This window comes from Brachyistius frenatus, unplaced genomic scaffold (genome assembly GCF_029030835.1).
Source record: "Brachyistius frenatus isolate BFR_SWC_R1_liver_20210118 unplaced genomic scaffold, ASM2903083v1 Contig_225, whole genome shotgun sequence".
NCBI classification, from domain to species: Eukaryota; Metazoa; Chordata; class Actinopteri; family Embiotocidae; genus Brachyistius; species Brachyistius frenatus.
In genome coordinates, this window is record NW_027210824.1 from 512,267 (window position 1) to 540,054 (window position 27,788).

General features: G+C 42.3%; 1 protein-coding gene across 5 annotated transcripts; it reads right to left on the minus strand.

The window, feature by feature from the left end:
- Window positions 1-860: 860 nt before the first annotated feature.
- Window positions 861-25,478, minus strand: LOC138633522 (serine/threonine-protein phosphatase 2A 55 kDa regulatory subunit B gamma isoform). 5 transcript variants are annotated; one of them, XM_069719794.1, is made up of 10 exons: window positions 25,276-25,478; window positions 24,070-24,402; window positions 13,656-13,753; window positions 13,041-13,206; window positions 11,357-11,469; window positions 10,480-10,657; window positions 9,492-9,656; window positions 7,712-7,881; window positions 3,747-3,838; window positions 861-2,914 (listed from the first exon to the last, which is right to left on the minus strand). In XM_069719794.1, the coding sequence occupies exons 2-10, from the start codon at window positions 24,143-24,145 to the stop codon at window positions 2,620-2,622; spliced, it is 1,353 nt and encodes a 450-aa protein (XP_069575895.1). In that variant the 5' UTR covers window positions 24,146-24,402; window positions 25,276-25,478; the 3' UTR covers window positions 861-2,619. The 5 variants fall into 5 exon arrangements, with proteins under 5 accessions (XP_069575895.1, XP_069575894.1, XP_069575896.1 ...); XM_069719793.1 differs by having other exon boundaries at window positions 25,272-25,478; XM_069719795.1 differs by lacking the exon at window positions 25,276-25,478 and adding an exon at window positions 24,513-24,613.
- Window positions 25,479-27,788: the final 2,310 nt, after the last annotated feature.

A 27,788-nucleotide genomic window follows, 5' to 3' on the forward strand; every position in this document is an offset into this window, starting at 1 on the left:
ACTGTCAAAAATATCTGATGTAAAATGGGCATTAAATTTAGATTAACATTGGAAAGACGTGGAAAACTAGAATTACCGCCTCGTGGTTGTATATCTTCACCTACAAGTGACGTTGTGGTTTACATCCACATCTGTAGACTTATAATAAGTTTGCGGTCAAAACTTTGAAGGAATCCTTATGTGTTCACATGCTCAGCCAAAAATGCTGATTCCCAGCAGACAATGTTTCAAATGTGAAGAAGCTACAAACGTAAGGCAGAGGCACCACAAAGGTCTTCACGCCGGATGTACAAGTCCTCTGGACACGGCTGTCGTCAGCACGGCGACATTAAGAATGTAATGAGCAGACTTTTGACAGGAAGGGGGAAAAAAACAGGTCATACCCATCAAGCAAACACATTATGAATAATAAACAAATCATGAAGAAGTGTATTTTGTTCTTGAGCTCACTGTCAGTAGAGCAGGAGATGATGGTGTTTCTGAATGCGGAAACTCTCACAGTTTGTGTAAAGACAGGAAAAAATGTAATGAGACAGAAAAAAGAAACCTTGGTAATTATTTCAGTAAAATTATTGAATTATTAAATATTGTACTAGTTACCAGTTCATGAATGTGAACATGGGCAATGGTGCAATGTTTACAGCCTCCAAACGGGGGCATCGCAGGCCAAGTTTCGGAACCCTTGCAATCGTTCATTCCAGATTTAATAACTGAGTAATGACAGGAGGTGGTGCCTCAGACTACATGACCTATAGACCCATTTAAACTGAAGCTCTACAGGATGTGAAATAATATAATGGCAATATTATCAGTTATATAATTATGCTGCAATAAAAAACCACAACTGTATGCTCATTGGATGCAATTTCGTTGAAATCTTTAATCAGAAAAAAACAAAAACATATTAACATTATTTATAACTGTCCATTTGACAATTTTGTCATGAACATACATTAACACAAAAATGTGTGAATTAACATTAGTTTGGTCAGGACGTGGAGTACAACTTGTCAGATGTTCCAAAACAAGGACAAATAAAAGAATAAACTTGTTTTCTAAAAAATAAAAGCTTCTGCACATCAGCAAAGGAATCAGTGAGGAAGGCTGAGGAGATTAGAGTACCATCTCTCTGCTGTAGCTTTGGAGGCAATCATCAATACAGATGATCGAGTCCGCAGTCCGTTTATGGTTGTTTAAAAAAACCCGAAACAAAACCTCATACATGTCAAAAACAGAGCTGATATATACAGACACCATTGAGGCCCTTTGATTTTTTTTTTTTCTTTTTCTTTTAGAGAACAACATTAATCAGAAACATTCCCCATTCCTCTTGGTTCTCAGTTTCGAACAGTAGAAACTGACGTCGTGGACGGCTTCATTCAAAATGTACGTGTATGAACCGAACACTGGTAAACATGCTTCAGTGTCCGAAGACACATATAAAGGTAGGACAGCTCGGTCATCTATGGTTACTCGTGCTGCAAGGAGCCCTGGGGCCCCTGAAGCCTTTGTACAGCTGGGTCTAAATGGTTAAGAAGGCAGCCAAGTCAGTCAGTCAGTCAATTTATAAACACCTAAGCTAAATCTGTTTGACATGCAGCATCTTTTTGCTTGATTGTTGACATGAATTCATTTTTTCAATTTTTTTTTTTTCAATTCATTTTTGCTTCATCTGAGTTAACGTACTTAATGTCAACGTAGCAACACAAGGCAGCCCCAGACCAGAAGCAGGGACCACAATCAGAGGCCTGTTTCAGCCGAGAAAACCTTGGTTGCTGAAACACACTGTGTGGAGCGGGTACGAGTGTGTGTCCTCATATTAGGCCATGGTGAGTTAATTTCTCTGAACACAGCCCTGCTGTCAGTCATCTCCTGAATCAGGCAGAGCTCAGAGGAGTCTGGTGCACTTGGGTTGACGGGGCGGTCCCAAGTTCATTGTTGTATGTCATTTTACGTCGCCATCATATTTACCATCATCAACATCATCTAACGAGAAGTTACAAAAACAGAAGTAGGATCGGAAAATCAAACGAACAGCCAGGTTATATAAATGCCCCGATTTCTCATCAGTATCGCTGGTAGACAACCACAAAGGGTTTTTGTTACACAAAACAGTGGGCAAGGGATAAGAATAGACTTTGCTCGAGCAAACAAATACAGAGAGGAGAGGAGAGGAGAGGAGGAAGAGGAGGTGGAGGAGGAGGTGGAGAGAGGAAAAGAGCCTGAAGAAAGTAAAAAAAAAAAAAAAAAACACAACATGTAAACGTCTCTCCGGTCTGGGGAGGGAGGGTCGATCCCCCTCAGAAGCTGAGCTGTAGCACTCAACACACCATCGAGCACAAGCCAGAGGCTCACAATCAAGAAATCCACAGTTTGAACAATTTTGCAATCCATAATCCATTGCGTAATCCAGCCTGTTCCCTTTCTAGCCCTGTCAAGGTCCTTTCAGTTCTGGGAGGCGGAGGAGGTGAAGGAGTAGAACCTAGATGTGGGTGTTGGTTTTCTGACCGAGTTTGTTAGGCATCTTCCCGGGTGTGTGAGAGCGCGAGTGTACGTTTGATAATGTGTACATTCTGGCATAGTTGTGTGTTCGGGTGTAAACTCGTTGACATCCGTTCATTAATGCATCTCAGAGTTGAGTTTGTCCTGGAAGATGTACAGGTTGTTGGTGGCAGCGATGGCGATGATGTTCTCGTTCGGGTGCCAGGCCGTGTGGAGGATCTTCTTGGTGAAGTCCAGGCTGTCCACACTGATGTCATCCTTCCGGCGTTTTACTCCAGCGGCACAGACCCTCCGCGGCTTCAGCACGGCTCTGGGTTTACTGCTCTCTCGCGACGCCTCCAGGGTCACGTCGCGTTTGGTGTTGCGGTCGAACATGCGGAAGAAGTTGTTGTAGGCTCCGGTCATGATTACACTGGACAGAGCCGGGAGGAGAGCAGAGGAGCGACCCGGTTACTGTCATTCTCGTTTCTCTCACATTGTACGGGTAAGTAAAGGATAAACAGGCACAGCTGAATGGATCCAAGCGTTGTGCTCGAGGACATTCATGAGCTGCGATCACATGAACGCTTTCACAAGATTTTAGCTCGACTGTTTACTCGGATTTGACCGTCCGTGGTCGGGTGTTTAAAATGCACCAACACACATAATCGGAACAGCTGTGTGATATGTGCAAAGGCGTCGAATGCGTCGCGTGTTTGACCGGCTCCTAAAAGATAGATATCTATCATCTGTTCGGTAGTCTTACTTGTGATTCTGTCAGGCGGTGCTAAATGCTCAACAATGTTTACACAATGCACAGAGCGCTGTGGCTCATTAAGCTGACACTGCAATTTTTTTTTATCAGGTATTGGCTCCGGATGAAAAGTTAGAGGATGAACGACGTTATTAGTGTCGACCATCTCAGGATCCTCTGAACCGAATTTAACGGCAATCCAAACAATAGTTGTCGAGATATTGCAGATTGGACAAAAGAGGTGGACCAACTGATCGTGTTTACGTCCCTGGAAGACAATAGTTTCTGTAGCTAATCCACAAACATTCTCTGAACAGCTTAGACTCCTGTAATTCCTGAAAGAACACGATCAAATGCTCATAAAACTGGCAAAGCACCACTGTGGTGAGTATTTAAGTGAACTGATGTTTAAAACATAAACCTATTAACTTTCCTTTGACATTTTATCCTTGAGACACGTTGTTTCCATGAAGTCAGTACAGAGACAAACACGTGCAGACACGTCAGGTACCTGTCCGAGCCGTTCCAGGCACACTCAAACTTATCAAAGATGCAGTCGTTCTCGTAAAGGGAACACAACTTGCTGCGGAGGTAATCATGAACCTGGAAGAAAAAATACACACACACACACACACACACACACACACACACACACACACACACACACACACACACACACACACACACACACACACACACAGAGATTTGAATACAAAAACGTGTCAATCACGCAGCTGCTTCACTCCTAGATATTGACTCTCGGTGTAAACTATAAATAGAAGAGTGAGCAGAAGACACACGAACACACATACATACAAAGACAAGTTGTAACACAAACCTCCCAGAAGGCAACACTAATAAGATCTAACACTGGCCCTTGGCAATACAAGGGCCAGAATTACATTTTAATCTAAACTCCTTTTCCATAGCACCAAATCCATTAACATCCAGCTCTCTATTATCGCACCCACCAAGGGCGTGATAATAGAGACACACATGAGAACAGACACACACACACACACACACACACACACACACACACACACACACACACACACACACACACACACACACACACACACACACACACACACACACACACACACACACACACACACACACACACACACACACACATTCACTGACTAATAACTCTTTTCCCTGGTGCTTTCCCTCGACCTGCCTGTGTCAGCACTGTGTCTGCTCGGTGATGCAAGGGGCTGAAATCTACACCTTCTTCCAGCCACTGTGGTCTGCATTAAGCCCCCGCTTTTCACATTCTGCATAAAGTCAGCAGTCAACAGTCGCCTTGCAATCAATAAACGGTCAAGCTGAGGTCGTCTCATGGTTGTACATCAAACCTGGTGACATTTTGGTTTTCCCCTATGGGTCTTTCAGCACAGGGTGAAATGATACAGTGTCAGCTGGAGCTGAATTTACAGTCTTTTTCTTTGTTTTTGTTTTTTTCAGTCCACATGATCTCTGATTTAGAGTACAGAGCCTCATCCCTCGTGAATTTGTGCATATTTTTCGAGCTCCAGGAGGGAACTGGAGTGTAAATCAACCAAAAGAGAGCAGTTTAGCACTGAAATCCTTTTTTCTCCCCAGTTTCTCAGTTTCCTCCATCTACTCACATACAGTGGAGAGAGAAAATGTGTGCGCCATCTGGAAATACCTGGTTTATTGCATTCATTGATTACAAAATCTGATCTGATCCTTTAAACACAGACAACCACAGTGAGCTCATGATAATAAGACACAAGCAATCAGAATCTTTTGTATCTTTAGTTTCTTTAACATGGTCTCACTGCATCACCCAGCTTCTACCGAGTTTTGCTGCACTGACATGATCCCGTACAATACTTGTGCTAAATTTGGGAGTTCGTTCTCCCTTTATGTTGGAACAGCACAGCAAAGCAGCCCCAATTCCTGATGCTCTATCTGCAGCACTTTACCAAGTTTGTGATGATGTTTTCGTGTTTTTATGCCGTGCAGCGCTGTTTTTCCCAAACCATTCAACCTTAGTTTCATCAGTCCACAAAACACTGTCCCAGCAGCACTGAGAGTGGCTGTTGGGACAGCTGTTTGAAGAACAGCTGCTTCCTCCGTGGTGTCCCATGACAGACTCGGTGCTCTATGCAGCCATGATCTGCATATGATGTACTCATGAAACAAAGATGTTGACCAGCTCCAATGATTTGTTGATCTGCCTTTAGCTCTTACTCTGGGCGTCTCCTGTTTTTTTTTTTTTTTTTTTATCTCACTTGTCCCCCCTGTGTTGTACTTGTGGAGTCATCTTAGCCGGGTGGCTGCTTCTAGGATCGGCAGCCACACGACAAAAACATCTCCAATTATAGACAATTTGTGTAACATTTTAGAACTGCTATTATATTATTGCACATCGACAATTCATGTTCTCAAGTCTTCTGAGATCTCTTTTTGAAAGACATTAGGAAAGTCAAAATGTCTGAGTGTTTTTTTTATAAGTCAAAGAAGCTCTAACCCACAACTCCAAACTGGTTTCATTGACTGGACTACAGTGTGTTAACTCCTGACTGTAATTAGCTTTTGTTGACGTTCATAGTCTCGCAGTTGACTTTGTCCAACTTTGTAAATGTTTGAATGATATAATAACTATGGACAAGAGCACTACACTAATTCTTGTGTTATGAGTTCATATATATTGAGTTTGTTTATAATTCTAACTTAGATGAAGATCTGAACGCATTTTAAGACAAATATATAAATGAAAGCAAACACTTTCAAAGGCTTTACTTTCTTTTTTTTGCCACTGTATAATGCAACCTCTGCTATCCCTTTCCCTCATCTGATCATTTACTCCCCTCAGTTTTCTCTCCTCCTCTCATCACACCATCCTCACACTCCCTCGCCCCTCTTCTCCCTCCTTCCCCCTCTTCCTCCCTCTCTGTGCTGCATTGCAGATCTAGGTGTCAGCCGCTGTGTAAGGTATCCCTCCTTCCCGCTTTACTTTATGAGTGGAGGCTCGGCAGCCTATAAATAGCTCCGGTGCGTCTCAGCCTCCCATTCCTGACTGCCTCAGAGGCCCTCACACGTCAGGCGCACACACATACACAAACACACGTGTACAACCCACACGCCAGCGGCAGGAATACCAAACACATATTGAAGAAAGGAGTTGAGGAATACTTCTACTGCCCATAAATGCATAAACAGAAGCTGCTGTGGCCTAATGTAAACACTCAGAAGTGACACAAGAGACATATTGAGCGTGTACAGTATGTGTGAAAGCATGGGCAAATAGAAAAAAAAAAGGCTTTTTACTCAGCTGAGCACTCTGTGTTGTATGAGTACATTTTCAAGAGCATGTTAAGCCCCTGGAGTGTCAACCCCACTTATATAGCGTACTGCTAATTTACTGTTCGTATTTGTCTCACGCATTTGTCTTCAGAGCACACAGATCGAGAGATTGCAGTTCAAAGTTAGAAACTTTGGCCAGAGTGAGGATCTCTGATGATTCTGCACTGATGAGGAAAAGTCAAGTCCTCTGGCCTGTAATCAATTCAATTATCCTTAAAAGGTTTTGGAAAAATCTAATCATCAATAAGTACTGTGATTGTAAGAGGCAACTTTCTGCCCATGATTCATTTCTGACTCCAGTTATGCATATTTTCCAGGATGACAAAGCCCTCTTTCAGTAAAGGGACATTTTGTCACCTCGCAGTTCAGACAAAACTACAATGATTCCAGTCAGAAATACTTTTTTAAAAAAAACACGCATTTAAAAAAAAAAAAAAAAAAGGGGATCTAATGAATAGTTTGATTTAGTAGCAGAAGCTCTGCTAAGAGTCTTAGTAAGGGATTGGGCCAACACGAGCCAAAAGAACTGGTTCAGTACTGAATGGATTCTCTAACTCTGCTAGAGGGAAGTACACAGAAAAAATACTTTCCCCCATCTAGTGTTTTAATGATGTGGTGAAGACTAACACATATCAGACCAAAGATGCTCAGTTAGGTTGAGATCTGGTGACTGGAAAAGCCATTGCATATTCCATTCACAGTGATCAAATCATTCAATAACCACTTGTGTTTTGTAAAGAAAGATTTGCATTTGTTGTGTTTTTCCAAAGATACCAAAAAAAACTTAAGCGGGACTTTGGAACACGGTTGCATGTGGTGTTAGCATCAGGATACCAGCAGAGTAATAACGCCAACTAAATATGGTTAAATGCAGCATACAGACTGTAGTTGTAGAAAACTGATGATCAATAACAATATATTAGCGGATCTGCAACGATCCCTGCCTCTGGGAGATGAGTAGATCAAAGGGAAATATTTTAATGTCTGCTCAACTACTATTCAGTTCACTTTGCCGAGATTTGCTCCTTGCCAGGGGAAAATCTCATCACAGTAGCTTGTATGAAAGAAAATATTCATGGTGGCATCTCTATTTATTCAACACTGCCTCATGTTAGTCACACATGGTCGGTCACACACCTGGTATGTCTCCAGGGGCTTGCTCTCCATGTTGAGGTCCCAGACTTTGGCTGTCAGGTAGTCTCTGGTGAGCAGGTAGCGACCGCTGTGGCTGAACTTGACGTCTGACACAGAGGAGATGATCTCGGAGAAGAAGGAGCGAGCGCTGGGGTCTTCGGGCTCCTCGAACACTGGAGAGGGTGGGGGAGATAAGGGGGGGAGAGGAGGAGAGGAGGGTGAGTGCCAGTAATCTAGATGCGAGGCAGAAACACAGATGTGTGCGTGTCGTATGCTGATGGTATGTGTTTCTTTGTCTCGTGTACAGACAAAAAGAAAAAGGTTTAGATGAGACTTTAGCCTCATAAACTAAATGCATACATATACATGCAGATGAGTTTTGTATATTTATGTACAGCTGTTGCTGTCTGAATACTTCCGTGCATAAACATCAGCAAATTTCAAAGAGATGAATTCAAATTCTTAGTAAAAACTGAATCTATCAAACAAAATGAAAGCGGCCTGTTGAGCACGGCTTGTGAAGGAACACTATACTAGTGACTCATGGTCAGAGCTGTAAATCAAACGGAAAACATTTCAACAGGAACAAAAAGTAGGGGGGAAAAAAAGTTTGGAAACCATCAATATTAAATAAAAAATAACTGGTACCATAAATTGAATCATGGCCCCTGAAGGACAGCAGATTTATGAAGAAACCAGCCCTGTTCTATATTAATCAAAGAGTGGACTTGAGGGGGAAAGAAACATTATTACACAGAGCGAAGGAGTTCTAAAAGAGATATATCGTGTTCCCACGTTGTGAGGAAATCAAATGTCTTACACTTTAGGTTTTGGATAATTCAATGAGTAAATAAGAGTACCTGAGATTTTGCAGGCTTGATTTCAGTCTCTACAAATGAAACACACAATATGTCCAAACAGTCCTGCTCTCAATTACAAAAATACACATAAATGGAGCAAACTAACAATTGATGTACTGTGATGGATTAGGTATGTTAAACACGTCTCTGCAAAGTGATTTTCACACAAGTTATCAACCAGATTAAAACTAAGACTCTACAGCCATGCCAGAAGCTCTGTGAGGTTGTTACTGGGCACTGTGTTGCTTTTAGCAAAATGCTAACATCATGATGCTAACATGGTCAGAATGACAATGTCAATATACCAATGTTTAGCGGGCACAATGTTGATCATTCTAGTTATCCTGTTAGCACTTAGTGATTAGAAGTAAAAATGCAGTAGAGATGAGCCTGATGGGAATGTAGCTTTCCAATCCAAAGTATTGGAAAAACTGAAATTTGAAGCTGATGCCGGTTCTGAATGAGAAGTTTGGGGATCACCAAAGTGATTACAATTTACCCTGAAAGGGGGGATGGATGTGCGTAACAAATTTCATGGCAATCCATCCAGGAGTTGTCAATACATTTCACTCAGAACCACAAATGTGAACTTCATGGAGGCGCTCGAGGAAAAGTCAGGGATCACCAAACATATTAGGATTCATCCTCTGGGAAACATGAATGTTCCACTCTGTAGTTTTTGAGATACTTCAGTCTGGATAGATTAATTGGTTGGTGATTAAAAACATATTGGTAAAAGGTAAAGGAAAACCTTAAGAGTATGCTTTGAAAATTGTTACGCAGAACAATTTTGAGTTTCTCTGATAAAGCATGCAAAACCACCAGAAATGGACATTCTGACCCTGTGGGTGAAAAAAAAAAAAAAAAGAAAGAAAAAAAAGTAAGTGGATGTTTTTATCCTGTCTCACAGCAGGTTTACTCACATTTGGAGTGTTTGTCGCACAGTGCTGCTTCTCTCATGTCACAGAGGCGCAGGGTGCCTTTGCTGCTGCTATAGACGAACAAGTTACAGTGGTGTGGGTGAAACTCAGCCGCTGTGATCACCTCTGTCAGATCTTCCATGTTGGCTGGTTTGATATCCACAATGTCTGATAGAGAGCATCATCGCTCAGGGAAACAACAAAGAGTCAGCTTCTGAGGCTGGCGTTATATATTTCACCCTGAACTCTTTTATCTTTCATGACTGCCACCATACCGTGTACAGCATAATGCACATATTCATTCATTTATTCATGTATTCATCCTTTCATCAATATTAATCAGTAACTGACTTAATGATAAACTAATTAAACTATGAATTAAAATGTAAGCCATGTGGACGCCCATGCAGGCCCATAACCCACATACAAATAAAAATGATGTGTATGGAAATGTATCCACAGCCAACACAATGTAAATAATTTACAGCAGGAATAAAGTTAACCAATATTAATATATCTTAGGAGGATTGTTGGGAAGAAAGTAATTCCATATTCAGATAAATTGTAATTTTATAAATCCTGTCTGGGTCAGGGATGCGACTGCTCTGTGTCCCATTGAGCTGGATTAGGACTCCGAAAGGGGCTGAAATATTTATGCAGCCTCTGAATTATTCATTAAGATACATTTTCACTTCTCAAGAATAATATTCCCCTCCCCCAAAACTGTGTGTCTTTGTGCATTTTTTTCATACAACAAAGTGGGATTTGCAAGGTAGGAGTTTGTTCCGTGTGTGGGCAGGAATTGATTATAGAGCATCTACGTGTTAATGTATGCATTCATTATCTGTGTCCTTGTGCGTTAATAAATCTATCCCTGCCGTTATATGTGGTTGAGCATGTGTGTTCAGGCTCACACCTACATGACTGCATATGTAGGCGTTTGTCTTCCTCTCCCCTGATTTGCATGTTCACTACAACCCAAAAAGGATACTGAAGCTGCGGTCGGTGATGTCCAGATGCCAGAGGTTAATCCGCAGGTCATCAGCTGACATGTAGGTCTCATAGTCAGAGTTGACGGAGATGGAGTTGACGTGGTAGGTGTGTGCATTGGCAAATACTCGCCGAGGGCTCACCTCCACCATCAGATCCATGGGCTTCAACACTGGCACCTGGTAAAGAAGCAAAGAGAGGGAAATGTAATAAACTCCCTTATAGCTGATTAGGAGAAGAAAGATTGTCATGATGGAGAACAGAATAAATTGAAATGATTTTATTGTACCATAAATTAATATTTAATGCATTACTTCCTTTGGCATCAATAATAGAGCACAGCTAGAACCCAACCTTACGTGCTTGATAGCAAGAAGAAGAGCAAATTAAATACTTGACTTTAAGTTGATTTGGCTTCATTGTATAAATTCTTTGTCAATACAAGTTTCCATTTTGATGCACAGTTTACAGCCTATGTATGTCCTTCTTTGCATTCAACACAGTGGTAACACCACCACACACACACACACACATTCTCAGACCTCTTACTGTACAAGCACATACACACACAAACACACGGTGAGTTACTGAGCAACAGATTGCTGAGATTTCACTGCTAATGTAAACACTGATGCCGTGACAAATTTAGATCTAGTGCAGATGTTGTGTTGCTGCTCTGTGCGGCTGGAAATTGAGGATTTCACTTCCCCCACACACTCAGGCACTCGCATGTATCTTGTGCCAGTGACCCATTTTTGCACATGCAAACACATCTGTACCCACTGACCCAGTTTCATTGCCAAACCTGCGCGTTAGATAAAGAAGGATAGCTATAGAAAGACAGAGACAGTTAGACAGATATAAAGATGGCAAATTACCTGTAGGGAGGTGACTGTTGAGATGTCTTTGATGCGACCCTCCTCATCCTTTAGGTTGTAACCCTCTGGCCGTTTGTCTCTTTCACTCACCTTCCACAACTTAATGGTCTTATCTGGGCAAAAGACAGAGCCATTAACTAATCAGATATGAACCGACATAATGTTAAAGTGTTACTATTAAATGAAAGGTGCTTATTGAGAAGCTTTAAGGTTCGGGTTTTATCTGAGGATCGCAGACTAGATGTGATTAAAAATATCAGAGTAGACTAAATATACTGAAGATTTCCACCCAAAATTTCATCAAAGCTAAAGTCTGAAATCTTAAAATAAACTGCAGTGGTATTTTTGGCAAAAAGACACACACAGCTCTTGAATTCAACATAAATGACAGAACAAACAAGATAATCCACCATACTTCAAACCATCAGGTTTACAAAGACAGCTCAGACTCTTTGTATTCTCCTGAAAAATGACACCAAGTGTCTCAGCAGTGTCATCACCGAACTGCTGAAGCAGGTCTTACATTTTTCATACCTTCAATTATAAATAATGTACTACTTAAAGAAATCTATATCAGGGCTTTCAGGGTAAATCTATAGATTTTCCTATATAGTCATAAACTCAGAATATAAACTGTACAATGGGGCCTGTCTGCCGAGTAAGACAAGCTCATCATTATGCACAACAGAGATGTGATGTGACGCAAGCAGCAACTCTTCTCGATGAAAACACAGCGGAAAATCTTCTTCTGATTTATGAAACTCATATAAAGATCCTAATTACGCCATGCAGCTCACAAGCACAAATACGCTTTAGAGAACACACTGCAGTTCAATCGGTAATTGTGCTTTAATTGTACGGCTGAAATGAACAGCCTCTACAGATAAAGAACACTTAGGTGAATTTGGAAATAAAACAAAACACTTTTGCATTCACCTAATATCATTTGCATCATACCCTTACAACGAGTCAGTCGAGTCTGATGCTGTTGATTGTGTTCTAAAACTTGAGGTACATCTCTAGCAACACAGCAACGCAATACAGGACCAGTAATTCCTGGAGGTTCGGCCTGTCTGCCGAGTAAGACAAGCTCATCATTATGCACAACAGAGATGTGATGTGACGCAAGCAGCAACTCTTCTCGATGAAAACACAGCGGAAAATCTTCTTCTGATTTATGAAACTCATATAAAGATCCTAATTACGCCATGCAGCTCACAAGCACAAATACGCTTTAGAGAACACACTGCAGTTCAATCGGTAATTGTGCTTTAATTGTACGGCTGAAATGAACAGCCTCTACAGATAAAGAACACTTAGGTGAATTTGGAAATAAAACAAAACACTTTTGCATTCACCTAATATCATTTGCATCATACCCTTACAACGAGTCAGTCGAGTCTGATGCTGTTGATTGTGTTCTAAAACTTGAGGTACATCTCTAGCAACACAGCAACGCAATACAGGACCAGTAATTCCTGGAGGTTCTCAATTACGCCGTTTGGAGAGCTTTGGAGATCCGATCAGTCACGTTTTAATAAAAGGTATGGCCTGGTACTGTTCGGGTAGAAAGGGCTAAGCGAGAAACAACAATATCTCGTGTGAGTTCAAATAATGCCTTTCATAATCATTCCAACAGCTTCCAGGTTCCTCTGAGATGTATATGTAAGTGTGGGTCTCTCACCATTGGTGGAGAGGAGGAATTGTGCAGCATTCTGCTGAGGCAGCCATCGGATCTTATTGATCTTCTCCTCAATCTCCAGACTCTTAAGGTAGTCGAATTCAGGCTCATGGCTCTGAAAGGTGCTGTAGACATTGTACTCTCCCTGGGAGAATGGCTCAGTCTTGCCCTGTGGAAAGAAAAGGAGGAAATTAAAGAAAAGGTCGTGTGGACAAAAGCGTGCACTTGCTAATGTATGATGTATGATCACGGTGCAACGTAACATTCGGGACCTGATTCAGTCACCTTAATCTTGATCATGTAAAGAAGCACCATGGCATGGACTCTGCACAGCTATAACGATACACTCTCTGACACAGCAGGGGCATCAACTATTTATCAACCAATATAGAGCGTAGCTGGAGGGGAACCGAGTGCATTCATCACTGCTCGCACAGCTGGAATGAAAAATGTTATATTGGAGTTTGAGTCTTAAGTGTGTGAACGTTAGCGTGTGTGTGTGTGTGTGTGTGTGTGTGTGTGTGTGTGTGTGTGTGTGTGTGTGTGTGTGTGTGTGTGTGTGTGTGTGTGTGTGTGTGTGTGTGTGTGTGTGTGTGTGTGTGCGTGTGTCTACTATACCTCAGGTTCCCTCTGAAAGATGACCACACGGCCCCCTTTATCCCCTGTAGCCAGGAGCTCTCCTGTGTGGTTAAACTCGACAGTGGAGATGATATCAGCTGGAGAGAGTGAGACATGAAGCCAAAGATGGAGACAGCAAGAGAGAGAAAGAGGAAGAGGAGAGAGGAAGAGGAGAGAGGTAGTATTACAGGAGAAATGGGAGGGAAAGAGCGAGAGAGCTGCCATTAGCTAAATGACCACACATCATCATTCATCTGCCTAACATTTACCCGACTGATGTATTCAACCAAGCAAACAGTCAATGCATTAACATGTAAAATGAAAAACCATTATGCAAATTAATGTGTAATAAAACAATATTTGATCACTAACGCAAAAATTATGCATTTGTGTGTGAGCTTTAAGAGACAATTCACATTAAGGAGAAAATATTATCCCAGCAAAACATAGACAAAAGTCCCCCCCACCCCCCCACACACACAGCTGTTTCACAGTAGGCCCAGGTGTGATCTGAGCTCCATTATGACACAGTGACGCACAGGATTAGTGTCAGTTAAGTTCACCTTGTGCAGAGATAAATATGAACTCTATAATCTTTGTAGTGCCTGAGTGTATGCGTTTTTGATCAGATATCATTATTGTTCTGTCCACCAAATGTCCACATCAATAGTACCCAAAGACACACTCCAAATTACAACACTAATATAGGGAGAAGGCACGTTATTAACCACTTAGCATTTACTATACAGACTCAGTGCTTTCGGTCGTCCTTCCTACGTGATACAATACACTAAGTGTGAAATACAAGCACTCAGTAGTGGCGTCTAACAAAGGGCACATTAGTGTTACAGCCGAGGCCTGAATCTAGTTTAACATCGCCTGTAATATGTCCTTCTGTCTACTTATCCTCCTTTCAGGTCCCCTTTGTGCTGCAGACTGAAGATTTACTTTTAAGTATGTATTTGGAAACAAAGCCGCTCTAGAGGCAAAAAAAATATCAGCGGTTAAACCTGTTTCATAACGATTACAGACACAGATTCAATTTTTTTTTTTTAAAAAGGACGTGGTGGAGAAGGATGGAGCTAACCTGGTATGGAGCCATAACAAGTAATCTCAGGTTATCTCACCGTCCCATGTTCAAATTAACTCTTCTGGCTAAACTGATGTGCTGACTCTCCATGATCATGAATGCCATAGTTGTGAATGGATACATTTTAAAACTATGATCAACATGTGTGTATTCCATTTAGTCTGACATTTCCGCTTAATTGGTTATCCTTCTATATTCAGGCTTCTCAGTCACCCTAAACCTGATTCATTGGTACAAAACAAGTAAACAGTTCCGGTCTGTTTAGTGACAGAAGTGAACTGGATGTTCGGCTCAGTTGCGAAGTTTCAAATCTGTGGCTGTGTTAAAGACAGACAGTTGGTGGTGATGCTGATCACCGTGGCGATGACTGGATGAACTTCAAAATGGTCATAATCAGCCGCAGTTACGACAAATGCAGATTGTCAAGCTTTCTTTGTCACATTCTATCCACATGTTGCTTCAGGCTTCAGTTCAGCACCTCAGCTGCTGGTGTACGGGGCAGATGTCAGTTGTTGCTTTAAAGACTGACAAAATCAGTTCAATACTAATGAAGTGTGTTTAAAGAATAGTTCTATCTGAAAGTAGAAAAGAAAAAAAGGAAAGGTAATTGGGTTTCTGGAGTCTTGCAATCAATCCAAGAGGTCAGACAACCATTAGAAACTAAGTTACTGCATTTGGACAACAAATAGTTCCAGTATGTTTTGTTGATTAGAAAACTGCAGAGGTGCTGGAAGGCTGTTTTTTAAACTTTAGATCAAGTCAGGTCGGCTGTTTCTCCCCGTTTCCTATGTTTTTACAAAGCTAAGGTTAGTTATTGTTGGCTGTAGCTACATACTGTATTTAGCTCACAGATGATCTTCTCATTTAACTTTTACAACAAATTTTAAGAAGTGGAACCTTTCCTTGTTGAAACGTGTTATGTTCTGTGTTTCCACACTTTGTGGTTGAACAACTACACTGGGTTAGAACAACATCTACTTCCACTTTATAAGCCACTGGAGCGACATTTTCTCAAAAAAAAAAAAAAAAAAATGTTAACACTTGAAATGTCTTTGGATTGAAGGAATCTAAAAGCATTGTAGATCAAATTGCCTGCATGTAACTTTTGAAACTAAACAAAATAAAAGGCATAAAAGCAAGGAAATTTCTGAGTTGATAAAGCAATGCTACCTGAAAAACAAACCTACCTAATTGTCAAAAACCTGCAGTGCCTCAGTATTTCCCTTATGAGTGGAAAAAAACAGCTGTACAACAATGGGTGAGTATTAACAAAGTACATTTTGAGTGACCAAGCGCAAGTTCTGCCTCAGACATTTTTGTGTAACAGAAGCTCAAATCTGCTTCTGGACTACCAAATAGTCAAATAATATCTTCGGAAAAAAATATCATGGATAAGCTTCAACAATCCACTGGTTCCGGTTTATTTAGAAAATAGCCTGGTCCTCAATAACCTTTAGCTGTAACAAAAATAGAGTGAGGAGAGTGTATTTATTGAGAGTCAGAGTGATTCAAAGCTGTGGCCTTGTCTATTTTGTGGTGGCCTTGAGAGAGAGGTTTTATGATGAGGGGAGGTAGGGACTGCTCTTCAATCTCCACACCAACACAATCTCATTCACTCTGCTCCTCACACACTCTCTGCATTACTGGATACATCTTTCTCGATTTCTACCGTCTTTCCGGGCGTTTTTACACTGTTTCCAGATCTCAAACGCAGAAGTACCTTCTTTATTACTCAGAGCCAATTTCGTTCCTCTGTTTCATTCACTCGATCCTTTTCTCCCCACGTGTTCTTTTGTCATCGCTCATCTCTTGTTCCCCAGTTTCACTCTCTCAGTTTCTCCTTGCTTGTCTATCCACATTGAGCTCTCTTCCTCTCTCATCCCTCCCCCACGGCACTCTGCCGCCTGCTCGTACGTTAGCGTCTACATAGTGCTGGTGATGCTGGTGGTGGAAGAATGGGAGTAGGGGTTGCCACGGTAACGAGCAGAGCCAACCAGTAGCGGTGGTACTCGTAGCGGTTAGCCGTATATGGAAGTCTGGTGAAGGAGGAAGTGGGATTCATCAATCCAATTCTCGCAGGAAGAAGAAGCACAGTAAAATAATTATGCTGTTACAGTTTTGTCCACTAACAAATGTTACTAAATTATGACCAGGATATGGAGCAGACATTATGGCCCTGATTGAGGATATGCAGATAATTAACGCATGCACACAGGTCAGGGCACTCATATAAACACAGGCCCCTATGCATGCAGCCAAACTCACATCCACACACCAAGGAGCTCCAAATGCAAATTATGGAATAGCAAATGGCACATGATGCACATTAAATGTTGATGTTCTGTGTGTAAGTGACTGTCTGACTCTGAACACTTACAGACAACTGTGTCTCCAGTCAAGTCAAATAGAGAAAAAGAGCTAAGCTGAGCAAAACCACACGAGCGTCGCACAATATAGCTGCATAAAATATGGAGCACACACTCCCCTGTCTCCTCCTCTGTCTCTTCTCAACCTCCACCCCCTTTATCTTTGTGATCCTCCATTTCCCTCTCGTGCACACACACAAAACTCAGACCCATCTGTCTCTTTCGCTCTCTTTATTAGAGAACACTACAGAAAAATATCGCTCCAAGAATACAAACAGCCAGTGCAGAAACAGGCACCGTCTTGACCGCTGTGGTTCCCCTCCAAGAGGCTCTGTTGTCCAATGAAACGACGTGTATGTGCCTGCGTGGCTGTTAAGATTGTCAAGCTGGAAGTCATTGTTTTATGGACTGGATGTTTGTGCGCAACACTATAGCAAGCTAGCTGTGTCTGTCTCCCACAGACAGACCATTAGCATCAGCAGGCTTGTCTGACTCATTGCCACACTGCAAAAGCTGAGGGAACACACTGTGACTGCATGTGCAGGCGCCCACACATACAGTACACATTAATACAAAACAACTCAAACATGAATGAACCCTGTGACACGTGAAAAGAAAATGCGCATGAGTTACAATCACCAAATACACAAGCACTCAAAGACACGATCAAGTATTAATTGTAATTAAATCAAGTATTTTATTTTGCAAAAATGCTCAAAAACATGTTTCTGGTTATAGATTCCAAAATTTGAGATTTTATTATATTTCTGTGTTTTATATCATTGTAAAAGGAATACGAAAATTTTGGAATGCTTGAACAAAACATTGCTTTTTCATAATTTTCTGGCATTTAATAGACTACACCGCTAGTAACAAACATAACTCACAGACATAACTGAAGTGGTAACTCAATTAATCTAATTATCAATCAGACAATTAATCTGCAATTATTCCGAAAATTGACTTGGTGATCGACATTTTTCAAACAGAAATGCTAAACGTTCCCTTTAATGCAGCGTTTCAATTAGAAGAATTTGCTGCCTTTTATTCTGAAGTGGGGTTTGAATGACTGGTGGGGAAAAAAAAAAAAAGCTATTCGAATCTGTCCACATTTTCAGCTGCAGTTCAGATTTTCAATTATTTATGCTAAAATCTGAAAGAATGATTGAGAAAATGAGGAGAGGAGAGGAGAGGAGAGGGAGAGGAGAGGAGAGGAGAGGAGATTTATGAGATAGATGAGGGTGGAGTGGTGGGGGGGTAGGAGGGGGGTCCTCATTTTTTTGTTAAGGTCTCTATAGGGACAGAGAGGGGAGCAGACGTCCAACAGTCCCAATTATAGATATCTTAGGTCTGGGTAAACACGGACCATTAAAGCCGAGCCAAAAGCACACACTCCTTAAAAGCGAAGACAAGCCACCACTCAGCAGGAGATGTATGTGTGAGTGTGTGTGTGTTGGCAAGTGTGTGTGTGCATGCTGTAGCTCAGGCACCCTGCATTTCCTGTGTACGTGTGCACAAGTGTGTGTACTCAATTACCCTGTCGAGAAATAAACGGGTTGGAGGGAGAGGAGGGAACGAAGGAGCTGACGGGAGAGAGACTGCCGCAGGGAGACGTTAAATTGATCCCTGTCCTGCAGTTTTGGAGTTATCTGGAAAAAAAACAAAAAAACTGGTGCATGTGTTTGTGTTCGAGGTGCACATGTGTGTCGAGGAGCGATTTAAGCCCAGCACAGCAGGGATTCTGCTATTTCTCCAAACACACGTTGGCACAATGGAGCAGAGCCGGTGTGAGCCTAATGGTTATAGACACAAACAATTAGAATCTCAAACCAAGCCAGCTTCAGCGTGTGTGGATTACACCTGTAATCCTGCTCCACCTAGCTGCAGCAACACCTTCTGACTGCATGAATTTTCAAAGCTGCATTGTGAGATTAATTTTTGCCGAGAAAATTATTTGTTTCTCAGGCAGATTTGTGAGACCGTACCAAAACAAAACAAAAAAAGATTAGGAGTTTAGCTAGTTTAAACCCAATTTAAACCCAGCGATATTGAAAACTCAGATTATGACTCGATGCCTCATAAATGCTGAAATGTAATATGTTTCTTGCTGTCCTTCTTCTATGTCGGTTAACATCTACCTACATGTGTAGAGCTGACACAATTAGTCAGGTCATACAACCCCGTTTCTGAAAAAGTTGTGAAAGACACTGCGTAAAATGCAAATAAAACCAGAATGCAATGATTTGCAAATCACATAAACCCATATTTAATCGCAATAAACCAAAGACAACCTATCAAATGTTGAAACAGAAAATGTTATTGTTTTATGAAAAATATGTGCTTTATTTAATTTGATGCCAGCAATGTCTAAAAATAGTTGGGACAGGGCCAACAAAAGACTGGAAAAGTTGTGTAAAGAAAAAAAAACCACCTGGTCGAATATCTCACAACTAATTAGGTTACCTGGCAACAGATCAGTAACGTGACTGGGTATAAAAAGAGTCTTTCAGAGTGGCTCCGCCAGAATAATGTTCCTCAACGTAAAATTACAAAGAATTTGTGGATTTCATCATCTACGGTTCATAATATCATTAAAAGATTCAGAGAATCATGGACGCTGCATCCATCTAAGACAATAATAGGACAACTTTTCACTTCCAAAACTCTTCAGTTCCCAAACATTTACACAGTGTTATAAAAAGAAGAATGCAACAAAGTGGTAAACATGCCCCTGTCACAACTTTTTTAAGACGTGTTGCTGGCATCAAATTCAAAATAAGCATATTTTTTTTTATAAAACAATACAATTTCTCAGTTTCAACATTTGATATGTTGTCTTTAGTCTATCTGCAATAAAATATTGGTTTATTGGATTTGCAAATCATTGCATTTTGTTTTTATTTACATTTTATACAGCGTCCCAATGTTTTGGGGAATTGGGGTAATAAATTCATTATTTGAGTAAGTATTTTTTGGCACAGAATGAAAATAAATGACTGATTCCACCTTTGTCTGATTTCTTTAGTTTTTCAAAATCGCAAACTGCTATTTGTCAGACAAAACAAACAGTTCTCCGAGACATTGGTTATTTTTCACTGTTTTCAGACATTTTATAGACCACACAATTAACCAATACATTGAGAAAATAAGTGGCAGTTGAATTGAGAATAGAAAACATCCTTAGTCGTATCCCTGTGTGTGTGGATATTTAAACAGACATATCAATACTGTATCTGTTTAGAAGTTTACAGACCTGTGAATGCTTGTATGAATGGGTGTGTGTGTGTCTTCCTCAATATTAAATAGAAGTAGAAGTAAGACAGCTTTGCTTTGAAGGAGACGAGGAGTCATCTGGTTAAACTATTTAAAGAAAGTAATCACATGCACATTCACACACTCACATAACTCATCCTGAGGCAGGCAGACTGAGGCATAAAATAAAGAGGCAAGTGCAAAAATAGAGAAACATGAAAAATATGAGGCAGACAGACAGAAACAAAGGGATGTTTCAGATATTTATAACACTCAGACCCATGTGGGAATTCACCTGACTCAAACTACACACACACACACACACACTTTTACATGCAACCACTTCCACACAGGTGCACACGCATAAACTCTCACACCTCACACTGGGGTCATGTGGCGCAGTTGCGTGACATAGATATGACCTTCGGGATAGAAGAGGATAGAGCACACACCTTCAGTGTAAGAGGCAAACGGCTCAGGCTCCAGAGAAAGGGTAGTGATGTCGGAGCACAGGACCTGGATGGGACTCAACATCCTGGGGGAGGACTCCGGGGTGGAGAGGGGTGGACAGGATGGGCGGAGCTCTTCAGGCTATAGCCAGGAGCAGCCCTGCAAGAGGAGCAAGGGTGGACGGAAGGGAGGAGGGAAGGAGGACCAGGCAAGGAGAGGAAGGGGGTAGGGTTAAGGGTAGGGACTGAGTTACTACATCACCACATTCGGCCATGAGTACTCACCAAAGAAAATCTACTGGTGGTCTATCCATAATCATATTGTATCTATGTCACATGAAATATTCAGATGTGGGGTTTGGCGGGAAGGCTAGAAAGACATGAAGGATGAACAGAGACAGACACCTAATGGGACAGAGTCTTACTATGTCTTGCTTGGTCTCATTTTATGAAATGAAGTTTTGCAGGTGATCATAATTGTCCTCACTGCATGTCACAGGGAGGACAACAAGGCAAGAAGTGTGGATTACTCTTTCACATTTTCCCGTTATCAATTAATATTAATTATATATATATACATATTTGCAGGTCACTCCAATTTGGGGCTTTAGTGTTTTCACTTTCTGTTCTAACTCCTCGCTACACTAAATATTTGCTCAATCCCTTTGGTTTATGAAACATTTCCAAAGCCAGAGGGATCCTGTTAAAAACACACCAGTTTTTACTCAACAACATTAACAGTAAACACTCTTGTATATGGTACAGAATAATAATGTGGTTGATATGTGTGCATTATTTATGAAATGTAATGCTTCGTGAATAATTTACTCACAAAACTCTCAAAATAATCTCAAAATTTAGACTTCGTTATTATTTCCCCCTCCATCCTTGAACCCAATGCCACCCCAGCAGGAGGTGAGGGTGGAGCAGAGGGAGATATTTTGGAAGGTGAAAGAAGAGAAAGGAGGGGAGTAAGAGATGGAGGGACGGAAGGAGGGAGGGAGGGAGGGAGGGACAGTAAGGTAGAGGGAGGTTAAGCATCCCTCCCCTGTAGGAGTTAAAGGGCAGGGGAATCCCCCCCAAGGACGATCTGCAAACACACTGGCATGTATGCACGCGCACACATATGCACACACAAAACACCTGCAGACACACACACACACACACACGCACACTCACATACACCAGACACAAACGTGAGCAAACAAAAAGATGCACATCGTTTCCTCGAAGACACAAACATGAATATGAATGCAACACAGGCGAACACAAAAAAAATGGGAAAAAAATGGAAACACACAGGAGATAACAAAACACACCCAAGCATAAAATCCCATGTACCATCTCCCTGTCTGTCTCTACCACCCTCTGTCGTTCTCACACTCATACAGAAGCACATTGTGTTTGAGCAGCCTTTAGAGCACTATTGGATAATTGTTTGGCAGATGCGCCACTTCAGCACCGGGCAATGCTGTGAGTTGCATTAGAGGAGCGAGTGGGGAAAGAAGGAGGGGAGGAGGGGAGGGGGTCAGTGGGGGATGGAAACGGGGGATGGGGTGAGCAAGGCGGAAAGGTGGAGGGGGTTGGAGGGAGATAGGAGATAGGAGAAGAGGCAGGTAATGAAATATTTTGTATATTTGTGACAGAAAATAGCATTTGTTGGTCATCGGGGGACTTCCTGCGAGATGGATTTTTTTGAGCACGATTCGTCAACATTCATGCTGGTCAATGTGCTGCAGCTCTTTTCGGTAGTGTTTAGTGGCATGTCCACCTTGGTGTGAGCTCATCAGCAATTCACCCTGAACAATGTCTGCGTCTGCCTGAGATGTGTGGAATAATTAATACTGCCATCATCGGTGGGTGGAGATGACCTGTCAATCACACTGGCCAAGCATGAAAAGCAGAATGTTTATCATCACTGACTGTTTCTATGGCAATAATGGATGGGTGGTGACGGATGTTACGGCTGATTTTTTGCCACTCACTCATCAAAATATCTTTTCTGTAAAGGACAAAGACACGTAGTGCTCACGGAATCACCGCAGGTATAAGAGGGAACTGAAAATCACATTCGTACACAGACAAACAAAAGGCAAACAGAGATAGTCTTCAGTAGTGCGTTGAATGCACACACAAGCACGATCAACAGGCAGCACTACAACTCTCCCCTGACTATAGCATGTGATCCTGCGTGTGGAAATGATGTTACAGCACAGACGCAGGAAGCGTAATTCCCTTTCCACGGTGATATGCGGATCACAAATGAGCTTGCAACTCGTTCATGACCCTTAAATGATAATCCGCTGTTCTGGTCTGAGAGGCTTGGCGAACAATGAGCTGAGCGTAAGAAACAGACACACAAGGCAGGAGGGCGGACAGGGAAGCCAGTGTGCAGGTAAGATTAGTGGAGTTATTGTGATTAGCAGAACGTGGTTATCCGGGGTTATAATCCGTCTGTTTTATGAAACAAACCAAAGAAATTCAGCGGCTCGCACGGTTTGTGTGCTGCCGGGTTTTTTCAATATTCCCCCGCCTGAGATCTGATACGCTATGAATTCCATTTGACACCTGTTATATGGAAGAGGGGGGGAACAACGGAGAGAACGTGTGTCTGTCATGATATGAGAGATTACACACACAGCAGTAAGTACAAAAGAATGTGGTGGAAATTTCGAACTTGTTTTTCTGGAAAACTACATAGTCTACAAGGAAAAAAAAATATTTTCCCGCCTGACACAAACCGAGACAAACTCACATTTGAGCACAGGCCAGATCAATGCTTCCCCGCGGTGTAAGAAAATAGCTGCGTTACACAAAGTAAGAAAGTGGTTACGAAAGCACAAACAAAATAGCAGAAATGAAAAGAGCAGGGCATGGAAATGGAAATAGTATGAGAGGAGGGATGGAAGAGAGGAAAACTTTCCTAAAATGGATTAATTTGGCAGAGAAGAAATGTTTTGCTCCCTAGTTGTTGTTGTTCTGTCTGCGGCTCTGTTTGAACATATAGCTTACAGAAGATTAGAGAGCCATCCTGAGCTTGTTTTGTCAGACAGAAAGGCTGACGCTGACGCACGCACACACACACACACACACACACACACACACACACACACACACACACACACACACACACACACACACACACACACACACACACACACTCTCTCCAAAAGTTGGAAACATAGACACACACTCGTATTGGGAAACACTTAAACACATACTCAAGACACGTACAGCTTCCTCTGTCGTCCCCTTACCTTCAGTCACATAGTTGTGGTCGGGGAGGAAGCCGCGGTGGTTGAGCGTCGGGGTGGCGTCAGTGTCTTCGCCCATCAGCGGGGCTGGGAGGAGCGCCCGTGTTGGTGGGGCAGCGTGGTGGTGGCAGATTGGTGGAAGAGGGGGTGGTGGGGATGCCGGCCAGCACAGCACCCATACTGCTGCTCGCCGACGCCTCCTCAGCACAGGGGCGCACAGACGGGCATCCTATCCTTAAAAGAGGATGAGGGGCTGGTAGAAAGGAAGTGGGGCAGTCCCGAAGGAGGGATGGGTGCGTCTAGGAGCCCACACAACCGCTTCTGGCAAATGCAAACCTGCAGAAGGAGGATTATTTGAAAACAGTTCAAAAACTACAACGGGTGAGCTCAATTTGTGCCTCACAAGAGCACACATCACTCGTGAGGCAAGAAAAAATCAAGCGCACCTCATGTCCACCCCGCAGTTGCCGAGTCCAGGTGCGGCCAAACCAATTCTACTCTCTCACAAACACACGCAGCACACAGCACACTGTGCTCTCACAAATGGGTAAAGTCACTGCTTGTCCATGGATGCTCCAAGAGAAGAAGAGGAGATGAGGAGGAGGAGAGTGGGGGGAGGGGAGAGAGGGATGAGCGGAGCCCCTGGTCGGTTTATCTGCTGCAGTGCTGCTGCTTCTGCAGTGAACTCACACACATGGACACACGTAAACAGCGGGACAAACACACACACACACACACACACACACACACACACACACACACACACAGACACACACACACACACACACACACACACACACACACACACACACACACACACACACACACACACACACACACACACACACACACACACACACACACACACACACACACACACACACACACACACACACACACACACACACACACACACACACACACACACACACACACACACACACACACACACACACACACACACACACACACACACACACACACACACACACACACACACACACACACACACACACACACACACACACACACACACACACACACACACACACACACACACACACACACACACACACACACACACACACACACACACACACACACACACACACACACACACACACACACACACACACACACACACAACACACACACACACACACACACACACACACACAGACACACACACACAGACACACACTCACCTACTAGCTCGGCAGCTTGCGGGTCAGGTACTCCTCAGTGGATTCTCCATGAATAACGTATCTGCTGCTCAGCGGGTAACTGTCTCTCCGGTTTCCCGGCTGTTCCAGTCTGAGGAGGAAAATCCTACTGGCCCTGCGTTCTGCTGCAGTCTGTGCTCTGGCGTATGTATGAAAGGCAGAGTGAGAGGTAGAGAGAGGGGGAGGGAGAGTGAGAGGGGATCTGTCCTGCTGCGCTGGTACGTGTGCGTGATGCATCAGGGAAGGCCCCGCCCACTGTTTGGTGCAGCCAATCATCACAGGCGCGAGTTCTGCCTGACCACTGACTGCAGGTGATTAAATATGATGAAGAAACAGAGAGGATGAAGCAGTGGGTGGTAGAGCGGAAGTGGCTGAGTGTCTGATAAGGTTGTGATTAATGGGAGAGAGAGCAGAGAGCCGGGTAGAGAACGTGAAACGGACTGTTTCACTTGACAGTGTTGAATATGAACCACGGTACAGTGACGACTAGAGGTTTCACCTGGAGACACAATTCAGTTAGCACAGGGACAACTAACATCACTGACACACAGATATTAAAATACAGCACTTCTTCATCCTAGAAGGCAAGGCTTGTTATAGTTCAATTACTAGTTTACAAACTTAGCAAGGTATTGTTCTACAATTTTCTGTCATTCCACTTTTGTGATATTCACTTTCTTGCTTCGAGTTAGATGAGAAGATGAACACCAAACTTAAAACCAAGGGGTCCAAGGGTAATAAATGTTGTTAACCGGGACATCTAAAAGTCAATAATCATCATGTGATATTTTTCTGGGTTATATCAATTGTGATTATATGGCAGATTATGTTTCGTTTGGTCATCACCAAGAGGCCAACAGTCAAGTAGCAGAGACTCCACGCTGTCATAATAAAATAGGTTGGAAAATATCCCCCATAACACCACATGATCAGTTTTTATACTGATTAAACAAACAAGATATAATGTGTAATTTACTGCACTTCAGAGGTTCTATTAGATGAACTTTGAGAGAGCTTGGCGAGCTGTTCCCACGTTTCCAGTCTTTAAACTTAGCTGTCTTCAGGCTCCGCTTCATATTTAACACACAATTAGAAAAGTAGAATTGATCCTTCCCCACAAGAAAGTAGTAAAAAGTACCCAAAGAAAATCTATGTAAATCTTTGTTTGGTCTATGTCATGCATAACAGTGGAGCACATTTTATTGCTTTGAACTGGGGGTCAGCAAGACCATAAAATTAGCTTTTGATCCAATGCCAAGTAATATCAGGGCCAGAATCACTGATATCAACAACGATACCATGTAAAGAGCCATGTGTCATGGTTTATGGTTTATGAGGTAAATTCATCATTAATGGGTGAATGAATATATTTTCTAAACATGAAGAATTTCCTTTTACTGATTTCTATTAATTATTTAATCACATGCATATCAAAAACAGTTGAATAATTCTCTGTCAACTGATTCATTGTCTCAGCTCAAATTGATCAAATCCATATCCATGCCATAACTCATATCTTAACATAGTTATACTCCTGATACCTTCACTGTATTAATAATACCAATGCTCACTCACACACACACACACACACACACACACACACACACACACACACACACACACACACACACACACACACACACACACACACACACACACACACACACACACACACACACACTCAGAGGCTTCATTTCACATGGCAGCAACCCTATCAATCCAGTAACTCCTACTTTGCACGTCAGTATTTTATATGTAGTTTTACATTAAGTTAAAATATATCTTAATATCATAAAGTGTTCCTATTAAGACAAATATTTGCCCATCTGCACAACAAGGGATCAGAGATGACCATCGAGTAAGGGAGAAAAACTTAAGATTAATTCTCTCTCACTCACACACACACACACACACACACACACACACACACACACACACACACACACACACACACACACACACACACTCAGAGGCTTCATTTCACATGGCAGCAAAGAGTGAGGGGCTGCCAGTGACAGTTGGTGCCATCACTGGTGGTGGCTGTCTGCCACCAGGCTTTAACCCCCCCAACCCCTCCCAGGGAACAAGAAGAGCTGTTTATCCGACTTACTCCAAGACCGCCAGCATTCCCTCCCCCACCCACAACTTACCGATGATGATGCTCCACACACCACCCCCACCCTTCTAACCTCCACCACAGAGCTCCTCTAAGGTCACCCGGCATCTCCCATATTTACCTGCAGGTTCCATCTGTAGATCCATCAGGATCGGTGTTACTTCCTTCCTTCTTTCCATCAGAATAAGGCAGACCTTGAAATTAGGACAAATCTTTTGCAAAAGTGTTCGATTTAGGTCCGACAGCATTTCCTACATAATCCTGTGCCATCATCATACACTGTTTGGCCATTATTCTCTCTTCAGGTTTACCTTCAATTGTTTTTTGGTTTTTTTTTTTTTGACAGCTAAATGAAAACACCTGCTGCAACACTGCTAATAAGC

Coding starts and splice junctions, on each gene's coding strand:
- LOC138633522 (XM_069719791.1), bottom strand. CDS start 20,897: ATGTTGAGTCCCATCCAGGTCCTGTGCTCCGACATCACTACCCTTTCT. Junction 10,658..11,356: donor CAACAGTCACCTCCCTACAG/GTAATTTGCCAT, acceptor CTTCTTTACCAG/GTGCCAGTGTTGAAGCCCAT. Junction 3,839..7,711: donor AGCCCCTGGAGACATACCAG/GTGTGTGACCGA, acceptor TTTTTCTTCCAG/GTTCATGATTACCTCCGCAG.